The sequence below is a fragment of the Ochotona curzoniae genome, unplaced genomic scaffold, assembly GCF_017591425.1.
Source record: "Ochotona curzoniae isolate NIBS_2020 unplaced genomic scaffold, NIBS_Ocur_1.0 contig_883, whole genome shotgun sequence".
Lineage (NCBI taxonomy): Eukaryota > Metazoa > Chordata > Mammalia > Lagomorpha > Ochotonidae > Ochotona > Ochotona curzoniae.
Window position 1 is genome coordinate 52542082 of NW_024466599.1, and position 12719 is coordinate 52554800.

Below are 12719 nucleotides of genomic sequence, written 5' to 3' on the forward strand. Positions count from 1 at the left end.
ATGGGGATGGGCTTTCTTCATGGGAAGCCCTGCCCCTCCTCCCAGGGCTCAGCTGCTCTCAAGCCATCTCTCAAACACTCCTGACCTCTCCTTTGGGAGACCTTAAAAAAAGGTAGGATCTGGGCCTGGCATGGTAACCTGGTGGCTAAAATCCTCACTTTGCATGTGCCAGGATCCCATATGGGTACCGGTTCTGATCCCGGCAACCCTGCTTCCCATCTAGCCCCCTGTTTATGACCTGGGAAAGCACTGGAGGATAGCCCAAAGCCTTGGGACCCTGTACCCACGTGGGAGACTAGAAGAGGCTCCTGGTTCTTGGGTTTGGATTGGCACAGCTCCAACTGTGTGGCTGAGTAAATCAACGAATGGAAGGTCTTCCTCTCTATCTCTCCTCCTCTCTGTATCTGACTTCCCAATAAAAATAAAATAAATCTTAAAAAATTAAAAAAAAAAGCATGGTCTGTCATCTTCGGGATCCATGGCTGAGGTGGCCATTCTCTCCTTCCATCTGGCGTCGCCCTGCTGGGGAATGCAGCTGCAGACAGCTACAGGCACTCCTGTTGTCATATTGCTTCTTCTGCTTGTTCCAAATTTCCTGGGCTGGGGAGGGGTGGTCTGAGTCCCTGCAGGCTGCTTCCTCTCTCCGTCTCCCTCTGCTTGCCTATTCCTCTCCACGTCTTAGGTCAAATCTTCAGAGACCAAACCACAGAAATCAGACCTGTAGAGGCAGTTCCTTGAGTCTAGAACTCTTTGTGCTGTAGTGTTGGGGAAACTACTGGACTTAGGGAAATCTGCTATTTCCCACCCAGGGTGAGCCATGGCATTTCTATTCATTTTATTCAATTTCTATTCATTCTATTCAATATATGAATATATTCTATTCATTTTTTGTTTGTTTCTCTCCTTCCTCTTCCCCCTTCTTTCTTCCTCTTTTCTCTTTCTTGCTGGTTTGCTTTCTATAGCTGCTGTGTTCTTTTTCATTTCTTCTTTTTCTAAGCCTTCACTTTCTCACGTGGAAAATAAGACCAGTCCCAGTTTAACCCACATGAAGACCTCCACATCTTGCCTGGCACACAAGCAATCCCAATCTTCTATCCCTTCACTTGAGTATGTGGGCTCCAGTTTGCAGCTCTAACCCTGGTCAACTGAGCCTTATGCCAACAGCACCTACCTGAGGGGAGATGGTGACTGCCCTGGCACCATGCCACTGGTCTGCTTTATCTACACACTCGCTTTGAGTGGCAGCACCCAAAGCTTGGGATGTGCAATTTACCTAGTGCTAAGCATACTCTAAGGACAGAGAGAAGTGGGAGTGAGCTCTGGGGGCACTTTCAACCTACAGCTTAAGGTGACTTGGTCAGCCCCCAGGCTCAGGGGAAAGCTGGCCCTGAGATGCGCCTCCCCAGCCAGTCCAGAAGCCTGAGACAAGAGCAATGGTTTATTGAGTCATGTTGCCATGGCGGTGGTCTTTAAAAAGAAAAGAAGCATCAAGGAGTAAAGCCCAACACAGAGGGGGGCACAGCGAGGAGTGGCAGAGGGGAAGTTGGACCCAGAGTTTCATTTACAGTATTTACAGTCAGGCCTTGGGGACAGGCACTGGGGGAGGGGGCAGCTGGCTTGGGAGGAGGGCTTGGCCTCGGTGGGTTTTGTTGGTGGTTGTGGTGGGTGGGCCTGGGTAGCAGGAAGCACATTTGGTGCAAAGGAGCTGTTGGGAAGGTGGCAGCAGGTTCCTACCACTCCGCCCATGTGGTCGAGAGGAGTGAAGGAGGAAGAACACGCGTTAGGCGAGCAGAGAAAGTGGATGGCTCTAGCTTTGGCCCTAGGCAGGCAGGAAGTCAAGGGAGGTGGCTCTCCAGGTGGTATCTGGCTGTGACTTGTGGACTGAGTGAAAGTGCTTACAGTTCACAATGGTTACAGCTATGTGGATGGCAGACCCAGGTGTCATGACCCCCAGGCCTAGTCAGGCCGCGCTCCCCATCCACCATCCCCCTCGGGTTCCTCATGGCTCCTTCTCTGCTTTGGTGGGTGGGTACCAGCCAAGGGGACCTTTCTCCTCCAACTGTGTCTCTTTGGGAACGGGATGGGCCTGTTTCCTCCTGGCTGGGAAGTCTCAGCAGTTAGTCCATCCTTCCGCAAGGCCGTTGCATCTTCATGGTGCATGAAGTCCACCGCACGGGGAGCGAGCCACCATGCTGGACGTGTGGCTTTTTTTCACATAATAAATAAAGATTCCTTTGTGGGACTCTCTTGGGGCCTGTCCCAGGCTGAGTCCTCCCGTTGCTTGGTGGCTCTCACTGTCCCCATGGCAACTACAGATGGTCAAAGGCCGTGGCAGTGGTGGGTGGCGCACTTGGCCTTGATGTGGAGCTGTAATAATATGGGGAACCTGGATGTGTCAAAAAAAAAAAAAAAAAAAAAAAAAGAAGAAGAAGAAACATTGTTGGTCAGAAGGGGGAAATGTGCACCAGCCTTCCCTTCTATCTGCTAACCTGCAAGACAGCATGAGTTAATCATTGATTCCCTCCAGCATATCTGATCATCAAAGATTAACTCCTCTCTGGCCCCATTTCCTCTTTCTCTGGCCTCACCTTTGGGTTTCTGGCCAGAATGAGAACGGTGGCTTCTTGCATGCCCCCCACCCCACAATGTTTTGACCTTTAGTGAAGGAAGTGGGTAACAGAGAAAAAGACACATGTAGAATCCCTAAGATCCAAGCACTCGGGGGCGTCTCAGGCCTCCCTGCCACCCTTGTTCAGACAGTGCCAAGTCAGAAAAAGAACTGAACTCCTGACTGGTCAAAGGGCATCTGGGCTTGAGGATGTCCATGGCAAGTACCTTCCTCTGTCTGCTGTTGGAATGGCAACCCTTCAGAGAGAAGGTGCCATGAGCCCAAGCATATCTTACTGCCCACACTGTCCTTTCAGGAGAGGCGGTTTGGGAAGTGGAACTTATTTGTCAAACAGGGGCCAGTCTTTTCCAAAACGCCAGCAAGTGACAGCAGGTGGACGGGGTGGGGATGGAGGGAGTGCTTGGGGAATAGTTCTGCAGCCAGCCTACAGTACTGCCTGCCGGAGTCAACTCAGGTCTGCTCAGACACTCCCGAGGCCACCAGTTGAGTAGGTGGGGCTCTCACAGGATCCCTAAGGCTGTGACCAGCCCTGGGGTTACAGGGGGAGACAGGAACACAGAGTGGTCTGGAAGCTCCCCAAGGCTCAGTTCCTGGGCCTTGATCCTGACTGCTGTCCACTTCTCAAGCCAAAAAGAGACAATAGTGTGGAACAAAGGACTGATGGGGAAGAAAGCTGGTGCTGAATCCTGAGTGCTTGCGAGGGGGCTGTCATCAGCTGCCAGGTGAGAGGGCATGTGACACAGCTGGCCCTGCTGCTGCTGAGCCCTAAGTCCCTGGAGGCCAGAGCACCTCTCTTAGGCTACCCTCACTTTGCTCTCAAGGCCTGAGCTATGGCATCACATTGAACAGACATGGCCTTGGGGATCAGAAGCAAGAACAATGCCAGGAAGTCTGATCTTGGGCACCCCCTTTCCTATACACTGCCCTTCCACATCTGTTAAAGACAACACATGGTTCCCTGGGCTCATGGCTAACCAGAGGCCTCTCAGCTTCTAAGGCCTGACCTTGCCTCCCTTCCCCCTCAATCCATGGCATCTCATCAATCCCCACAGAGGACTAGGTGGAGGGGGCCCAAGGAACTTACTCAGCAAGCTGGAGTTGGGGAAGCGCCAGGCCTCGCCGTAGGAGGAGTAGGGGGTGTGGCTGTAGGCATTGCCAGAGTATTCACTTCCTGTTGGAGGCACAAGGTGAGAGAGCCCTGTGAGGTGGCTGGAACTCCAGATAGGGAGTGCAGGTGGAGCTCAAAAGGTGTTTTTCTCCATCCCTATGTCTGCATCCCTTTCTCCTGGTACCACAGAAAGTGCTCTGACATACTGCAGCCTTCAAGAAGCCCCAGGAGGGAGATGTGACTATTCTCACCCCTCATTTTTAGGGGGCAAAAACTCAGGCTTTGGGGCCCGAAGGGGCTAAGAGCATAGGTGAGGTATTGATTGGGTGGAGCGTGGAAGCTGGGCTGGGATTCCAAGGTACAGGTCCTAACCCAATTCCTACTGCTGTCTGAACCTGCAGAGGAGCCGTCAGCAAGTGGATGGGGAGGAGGGATCCAAGGGAGAAAACAGTAAATATGCGTATTTTGGCAGAGGGGTGCAGAGAGAGAGGAGGTGGGGAAGGGGACGGGTGTTATGCATTAAGGATGGGAGGGTAGGCTCTTCTCTGGGTAGGCTGTCCAAGATTCCCTCTGAGAAATCTATTGCTCCATCCTGAGACGGCTACATGAAGCCAACTTGGGCCATGGCGTTGCATAAAGTAGGTCAGATAACTTCCCGTAAGTGGGTTCTTGGTTTTCCCAAAGGAATTATTTACCAAGAAGTTGTTTAAGAATCCTTACATAACAATGACCAAGTCAAGCTGATCACCACTGTGGTGTGGAGCTGAACGTGGGCAAAGCACCATCCCACACGTCCTCACTCGCATTCTCACAACCAACCCAGGAAGCTCCCATCCATTCTGCTGATGTGTGGAAGGGGAACCTGGAAGGCAGCATGATGACTCGCAATTCCAGATAATTCCACCATAGGCTCATTACAAAGCCAGGTCCCTGGCTTGGATCTTGGACCTCTTAATGTCTCTGCTTCATCTTGTAAAAAGGCACATATTATTGTCCCTATCCTAGATGGCATGGCGAGAATTAATTGCAATAATGCTTATTGAGTGCCTAACACCATGCTTGGCAATGTAATAAGCACTCAATAAATATTAGTTTTTTTCCCATTTTCCCATTACACAAGTGATAAAATATAGCTCAACAGAGGCTCCAATGAGTCACTCAGCTGGCCTCAGATGCTTGTCAGAAAAGCAGGCATTTGCACAGCAGTCATGGGAATGAAGAGGAGGCTGCTTGGAACAGAGAAAGGCTTTTAGGGCCTGTCCTTGGCTAGGGTCAATGATAGGAGCAAGTTCACAGCAAGAACCTACTAAGTTCCTCAGGGGCAGGGAGGAAGGCTGATACAGATCAGGCCAATAAATACATACACACATATATGTATCTCAATCACCTCAATCATGTAAAAGAAGACATAGATGAAGGAGAAAAAAAAGTAAACACAAAGAAGACTAGGAAATAATCAAACCCAACCACCCATCCAACAACTGAAGAACCTGCTACCCAGATAGGGAAGGATATTTTCTCAAAGTTACAAGTTCAAATGTAGCTTTGACTGGAAGCCTGGCTCTATATTCCCACACTAGAACTGTGACTTGGGTCCCACAGTGTGAACTCTTGGCATACCCCAAGTCTCCCTGGTTCTAGCATTCCCTGGGCAGAAGCCAGTTCCATACCAGCTGCACGGCAAGCACCTTGATCCCACTTTACCAAATACCGAACATTGCAGGCTTTGAAGGACAAGGAAGAAAGGTAGGAAAAAACAAGGTGTTTGCCCTCTCATTTTGTCAAGCATTCATGCATTTACTTACCCACTCACGTACCCATTCATTGAACACATACTTATCAACTACTTGTCTGCTTATGTCACAGAGAAGCTAGGGCAGGGATAGGGCCTGGCAGGTTGTGCACTCCTGGGTGTAGCACCTGCCCACCATTAGATCAGTCAGCTTGTCTGCAGCCAACCTGCTTTCTTTGCTCAGTACCCAATCCATTCACCTGCTCACTTGGCTGCTGCCATGATGCCTTCCTTCTGTGGCAACAATCTCTCCCTTTTAAACTCATCATCCACCTCAGTGTGTAGACATGCTCAGAGCTCTCTCCTTTGAAAAACCCTCTTCCCGGCCCAGCGTCTCTCTGTTGTTCTCAGTTTCGTTGTCTGTCATAGAGTTTCTGCCTTCACCATGTCATTCCCTTCCAATCAGGCCAATAGTAATCCTCTCCAATCCCCATGGCTTCTGACTCCACCACCCTGGTAGTCACTTCTGTGTCCAAGCATCCTCCAACTGAAGGCTCATCATTCCCTCTATGCCAATCTCTAGATCAGCTTTGTAACTCATTTTTCTAACTCACTCTCCCTGTCCATTCTTTTTCTGTTAGAGCTCTGAGCCCTGTTACAGAAACCCCAGGTCTAACTTGTGAGCTTTCTGTGAATTTTCATCTATATTCTATTCCTGGTAAACTTTTCTAATCTTTTGACATTGGACAACAGCTTTGTACAAAATCTGACTTCAGACATATGCCATTAAGCTGGGGGTTTAGTAGGCATCTAAGTACTAAAATGGCCCACCTCTTCTTATCTTTCACATGCATAACTTGTCACCCTCACTCCTAAAGTACCCCAAACCCCAAATCTACAAGTGTTCCTTGTTTTCTATTTTCTCATGGCGACACCAATTTGAAAGCAAGTTTTGTTGGTTTTACCACCAAATATATATCCTCAGTGCCTCTCCCCTTCTCCTCCACTGGTACTTTCCTGAACCAAGCCACTGAAGAATTACCGTGAAGGGGCCCAATGTGATGGCTCAACTGGCTAATCCTCTCCTTGCATGTACCGGGATCCTTTCTGGGTGCCACTTTGTGTCTCAGCTGCTGTACTTCCCATCCAGCTCCCTGCTCATGGTCTAGGAAAGCAGTGGAGCATGGCCCAAAGTCTTGGGACTTGTGCCCACGTGGGAGACCAGGAAGAATCTCCTGACTCCTGGCTTTGGATCAGGTCAGCTCCAGCTGTTGCAACCACTTGGGGAGTGAACCAGCAAATGGAAGACCTTTCTTTTTGCAGCTCCTTCTCTCTGTAAATATGCCTTTCTAATAAAAATAAGTAAACCTTAAAAAAAATTACTTCAAGGATTCCCTAACTGACCTCTATGCTTGCTTTCTTCATGGTCAGTAATCTATTTTCCCGGAAGTCTGAGTTGTCTTTTCAAACTTGTATCAGCTTTTACTATTATCAACATTTTCTCATCGTGTAGTGTCACTCACTGCTGTTTAATGTACCCACCTCTCTTCCATGTGCTACCTGGCCAGTTCCTGCCTTAGGGCCTTTGCACTTGCTGTTCTTTTGGCCAAGGATGGTCTCTCCAGTTTATCCTTGGCTGGCCGCTTTGAACAGCTTCTCAGAAATGCCTTTCCTGATCAAGTAATCTCAAGTAGTTATCTCCTTTCCCTGCGGCTCTTTATGACATCATTTCATTTTATTGTCTTCACAGCACTTATCACCATCTGCCATTATGCCTGTTCATTCATTCACTTATTTACTGATCACTTCTCTCCATTGTTAGGGTCTAAGTTCCACACAGACAAGACCTGTTCTCGGCTGTGTCTCCAGCAACCTGTGCAATAGAGCCTCACCAGTATTTGTTGAGAGAAAAGTGGCAAATAGAGAGAGAATACAAGAATGGATGGAAGTACAGACAATAGGAAGAATAATGATTGAAGTAGTGGATGGAAGGGTAGATAGATGGATGGAGACAGAGAGAGAGAATGATTTGTATATGGAATGATGGCTAGATGGATCTATTCAACTGGCACTGTTGGTTTCACTACGGAACCGGTGCAAGGGTCACTACCTGCTAGTAGGGAAGAAACAAAAGAGAAGGCAAAATCAAAGCCTAAATGGACAAGAGAAACCTGCATTCAGGCCATTTTCCTGTGCCCCTCTTCTATAACTTGCTTGTTCATTTCTGCAGTGGGGTATAGCCCAAATAGCCTTGGATCTGAAGTCAGAAGGCCTGTGTTTGAACAGCTGAGTCACTTAGTATGGTTATGACCTGAGTATACCAGTTTGCTTTTCCATGCCTGCTTCCTTTTGTATGTAAGCCTACTCTTAAGGTTGAGGAAGAAATGAAAAATAAATTTTGATATATGAGTGGCAGGGTTACAGAGAAACGTGTAACAGATGATCACTCCCTTCCTTCCACAACTGATTCAGGAATGCTAAAGTGTGCTATTGGCACACTTTACTTAAAGCATTTATTGTGTGTCTAACATGTATGCAGTAGGTGCTCAATAAAACATACTACCTTCAAGTGGAAGGAATCCCCCTTATTCAGTCAACTGGGAGACAACAGGCAGTATTAAGAGATAGACATGGGATTTTCTTACCCCCCAAAATTTCTTGAGATTTCATTTGCATGATGGCAACCCTAGGAATCAGGTGATGCATTTCAACAGTACTGCAGTTTCTGAAACTCATGGGTATGCAACTTAGTGGGGACCCATCCTCTGTGTAAGGCAAGACCCCTCCCATTTCCAGTTCACTTTCAGCCTGTGTGGTGGTTGTGACATTTTTTTTTTTTCCTCTACAGTACCCACTGCAGATCAGGTCTCCTTTGATGAGAAGCCCAAAGCCTCCAGCTACCTTGTGGGTCACACTCTGGACTTCAGAAACCCCTTGACCTGGGCCTGCCCTTAGAGAATGACTCATAATTAAGAGGAAAGCCTTGTGCTTCATGTTTCTTCCTCCTCCTCCTGGAAGCATGCAGCACGGGAAGGTGGAGGGGTGGGAAGGGGGATGGGGGACCCAACTGGAGACTGGGATTTTGATTGAGAGGCCCCATTATCCACACTCTTAAAAAAATAACCGAATCTTTTCCTTTTTTATCTTGACCAATCTCATTTCACGCTCCAGAAGAGGAAAGGAGGGAGGGAGGGAGTCCGGGGCTAGGAGGGAGAGAGGAGTCAGTATTCTGTATTTTCAACGCTGCATTAAGCACATCGCCACGGTAACCGGGCAGCAACAAGTGCCAGCTCAGCAGGTTCCCAGGGAGCACAGAGCCTCCTTCCCTCCTCTTTCTCCCTCCCCTTCCTCTGCTCAGAAGAGCCTAGCCCACCTGCCTCTGTACTGGGTGCCCAGAGTGGATGCCTGGCAAAGAATAACACCTGGCAGTGAGGGAAGGGGGCAGGCCAGCAAGGCTGGCTCAAGGTTGGTATGAGGAATCAAGACAGACTGAGTTCACAGGTCCTTTCAGATGCTATAGGACCTCTTCGGGCAATAAAGTCATTTAGTTCTATCTCAACCATCCCAGAGTTTTTCCTATTTGGCTCCTAAAAAGAGTAAGATTCGCCCTAAGGAATTCTGACTGTCCTCCTGTTGTCTAGACCTGGGCATTCCTAAAGACCGTGGGATGACAGCTGGCAAAGAAATCCAAATGAGTGGCAGGCAGGATTCCAGGACAGTCCAAATGAAGATAAGCTGTAGAGGACCTGGAACTTGAGTCCTGCCCAAATCTGAGCAAGTGTTGGTGATCAAGGATAATATACTGCCATCACTTCATCACCACCACCGTCATGATCATCACCAATACAGCAGCTGCGTCATTCATATTCAGACTTGACAGGAAGAGATGACTGAGACTCATCAGACTTGAGTGGCTGGGAGATGTTGGGCTGTCTAAAGGCTGGACTCTGGTTTGGCCCATGGTGTTCCTCTAGTCGCTTGGGTGCTCCACGAACACCCAACCACTCAAGAGGGGAAACAGAGAAACCTGGCTGGACACATGGGGCTGTCTCAGACCCTCCCTATCCATCATGGTGGGTAATGTAGGCAGTCTGGGAAGGAGGGGTTTGAGCTCGGGTACATTCAGGAGCCAGGACTTCCCTGTGCATTTTCTAGAGGCTTTTTATAAGAAGGTTCCCCCCACCCCACTTTCAATAACCTTCCAGTGGTTTTCACATAATCTATAGATTGAGTTCTGGCCTCCCTCGGGTCACCCCAGTCCCATATTTCCCCAACACTACCTCTTTACAATGCTCTCCATTCCATAGGCTTGCCCCTTACCTGCCACCATGCCCGCGATGGCAGAAGAGGCATAGCTGCCCTGTCCGCTGGTTGGGATGTGGGGTGGGTATCCGGGCAGCGTGGGCCCCACCATCTCTCGCCCTAGAAAAACACAACAAGGAGTTATCACTCAAGCATAGAGACCCCTGGATGTGTTGTCTCATCCTCAGGAGGTTCAGCAAGCCTTCCTTTATGCCATTCCCTCTTTCTCCAAGGCTACTTCCTCCCTTGCCTCTCCTCCTCCAAGCCCAAGCTCTTGTCTCCTCTCAGCTCTTCTGCAGGACAGAGACTCCACCACGCGGAGGGCACGTGCTACTGGTGCCCCCTGTCCACCAGCAGTTTCAGTTACCTGATTATTTTTTTACCCATCCACAAAAATGTCATGTATTGGAAGCTGGGGGTTATGTTCCCCGGCTCTTTTTTCATTCCCCACAGCAATGGACACAGCTGCCATAGGCAAACACATCGGAAGGCACCTGCTTCAGTGTTCATCCCTTCTGGCCCTAGCTCTGAGGAGGACAAAGGACAAGGCCCTGTGAAGGGATGACTGGCCCATCACTATGCTGTCCTGGACCTGTGGCAGGCAGTACTAGTCAATCACCACCTTCTTTCACTGAGCCAGGGAGCAGGTCCTACTCCTCAGCCTGGCCTCACAGGTAGATGTCAGCCATGAAGTTGCAAGGGACATGAAGCCTATTCGCAGGCTACCATGTGGCTGAGAGATACCTAACACATACCTGAGCCACACACTTGCCAATTTCATTTCTGGAAACAGTCATTCTCAACAAAACAGACACTCCTCCCTCTCACACTCCTTGAAGAGACCCCATTACCCAACTCCACCTGTCCTCTACAGCACAAAGTCAGGTCTTCCCCTTCTACTGATTTCAGTTGACTAGTGAGCTCCATGCCTCCCCCTCCCTGCCACCTCCATCTGTCCCATGTACCAACAACAGGATCCCTGGCTGTGCTCTATTTCCACATCCTCATGGCCTGTAGACTTAGACCAATCTCTCCCAAGCTCCTTGGCAAGGAGACAAGGCCTTGTTTTCCCCTAATCTGCCCAGGTGATGACCATGGTCTCAGCCTATTTATCAATGAGATTCACTTTACTCTCAGTTTAAAGGATGAATTATCACTCAGTGACAAGTTACTTGGTTGCTGCATTTACTGGGGACAAGTACAGAGTTTCTCCTCTTAGCAGTCCGGACTCTTTATGACAATACTTGCTCGTGGGAGGGGGCCCTGTGCATTGCAGGAAGCTTAGCAGCATCCCTAGTCTCTATTCCCTAGATGCTGGTAGCAGTTCCTGCCCAGTGTGAAAATCAAAAATGTCTCTAAACATCACTGTTTGTCCCTAGGGGAGGGGCTGTAGGGGAAACGTCCCCCTGGGTGAGAAGCACCATGAGTTTTGTTTTGTTTATTTTGAGAACCACCATATTAATTATGACTGCTTGATCCAAATACCTTCCACCTCTCCCTTATTTGGGGGGTATTTTTCTCCCTAGGATTTATACCACCAATTGACCATCGAAGGCACTGCTTGTCCAACTTTCCCCACAGAGTCTTTGATACCCCAACCTTTTTGAGACCGTGAGAAGAGATGGAAGGGGAAGGTAGGTCCCATGAAGCCCAAAAGTTGTCAGCACCATAGTGACTTTGTTTGGAAATGTCTCAAAGATTTAGCAAGGCCAGGCACTAAATCAAAATAGAGCATAGATTTGAGTGGACACTTGGATGTAAATCTATGGGGTCAATGAACAACACCAGGCAGGCATCTTCAACTGCTGTCCTTTCGAAGAAAAAGGTCCAAGAGTCAGAGGTCTTGGGTCCTTATTCTGCATCTATGATCAATTCACCTAGTGCCCCTAAAATAGTCACTTATATGCCCCAAACCTCAGCTTCACACGCAAAATAGGATAAAGCTAGGAGTAGCTTTAGGAACCTTTATTATTATGACTGAGATTATTAGCAGTGTCATGCTACAGAAGGATGTTGATACAATGGACACATTCCAGAAACAGTTGCATGTCCATGGAATTCTTACAGAACTGATTCTCTTTAAAATGAGCCATGCGTATCTATTATTCCTCCCCTTCCCGCTCCGCCCCATGAAGGTTTGGGGAAGCCTGAATGCTACCTCCTACTTTGTTTTAACTTTTACTATAGCACTGCACTCCCCACCCCCCATGATTTGTGCTAGATCAAATTTGTAAACCATTGGAATTCCACAGGTAGCCTTAGTTCACCTGACACAGGATCATCAAAGGAAAAGATCAAGGGCTGAGCACAGAGGCAGAGAAAAGGGAATTTTAGTTTGCCTGGTAGTAGGGGGAGGAATTCGCAGATGGCTCCTCTGCGTAGAAAACTGAGCTTTCTGTGACGAAGACTGTGATCCAGTGGGCCTGGGACTCAGCCTCCTTGGCCCTTGGATAAAGCACTTGGTCAGGCATGCTCATGAGAGGGCGATGTGCTGCACTGTCGGGGAGAGCAGGAGGAGCATGGGGGGGTGGGGGGTGGGGGGGAGGGAGGCCGCGTGATGGAGGGTGGAAGCTCATGCAGCCCTGATGTCTTACTCGTTCCTCTTTTCTTCCTGCACCCTGAGTGAAATGTCTACTGCAGGCCAGACTGTGGACAACAGACTCATCACTTCATTTTGTTAAATCACATCTCTTCCTCTGTCATGGAAGAAGCTACTGTAGTTCAGAACTTGCAAACTGGATTCACCTTGCAGCTGAATTGCCTGACAGGGGCTTCCTGGAGGACATTCTGTGCTGAGAAGGATTCGGAGGCAGTACTGGGGTTTACCATCATGGCAGTGGCACTGTTGGAGCTGTGTCTTGTTCTCAGGTCCCCTATTTGCTAGTGTTAGAAGAGCCCAGCAATGGATGGTCCCTTACTCCCCTTATTCCCATCCTCAACCCTTCCCT

At 48.9% G+C, this 12719-nt stretch overlaps 1 protein-coding gene across 1 annotated transcript in view; it reads right to left on the reverse strand.

The window, feature by feature from the left end:
• Nucleotides 1-1525: 1525 nt before the first annotated feature.
• The window catches only part of PAX8 (paired box 8), a 55106-nt gene continuing 43912 nt past the window's right edge, over nucleotides 1526-12719 (reverse strand). The window contains exons 10-12 of the mRNA XM_040994090.1: nucleotides 9790-9891; nucleotides 3714-3800; nucleotides 1526-2386 (exon numbers count right to left, since the gene is read on the reverse strand). Of these exons, the coding sequence (XP_040850024.1) occupies nucleotides 2310-2386; nucleotides 3714-3800; nucleotides 9790-9891 (266 nt within the window). The 3' untranslated portion in view covers nucleotides 1526-2309. The remainder of the gene's footprint in view (nucleotides 2387-3713; nucleotides 3801-9789; nucleotides 9892-12719) is intronic.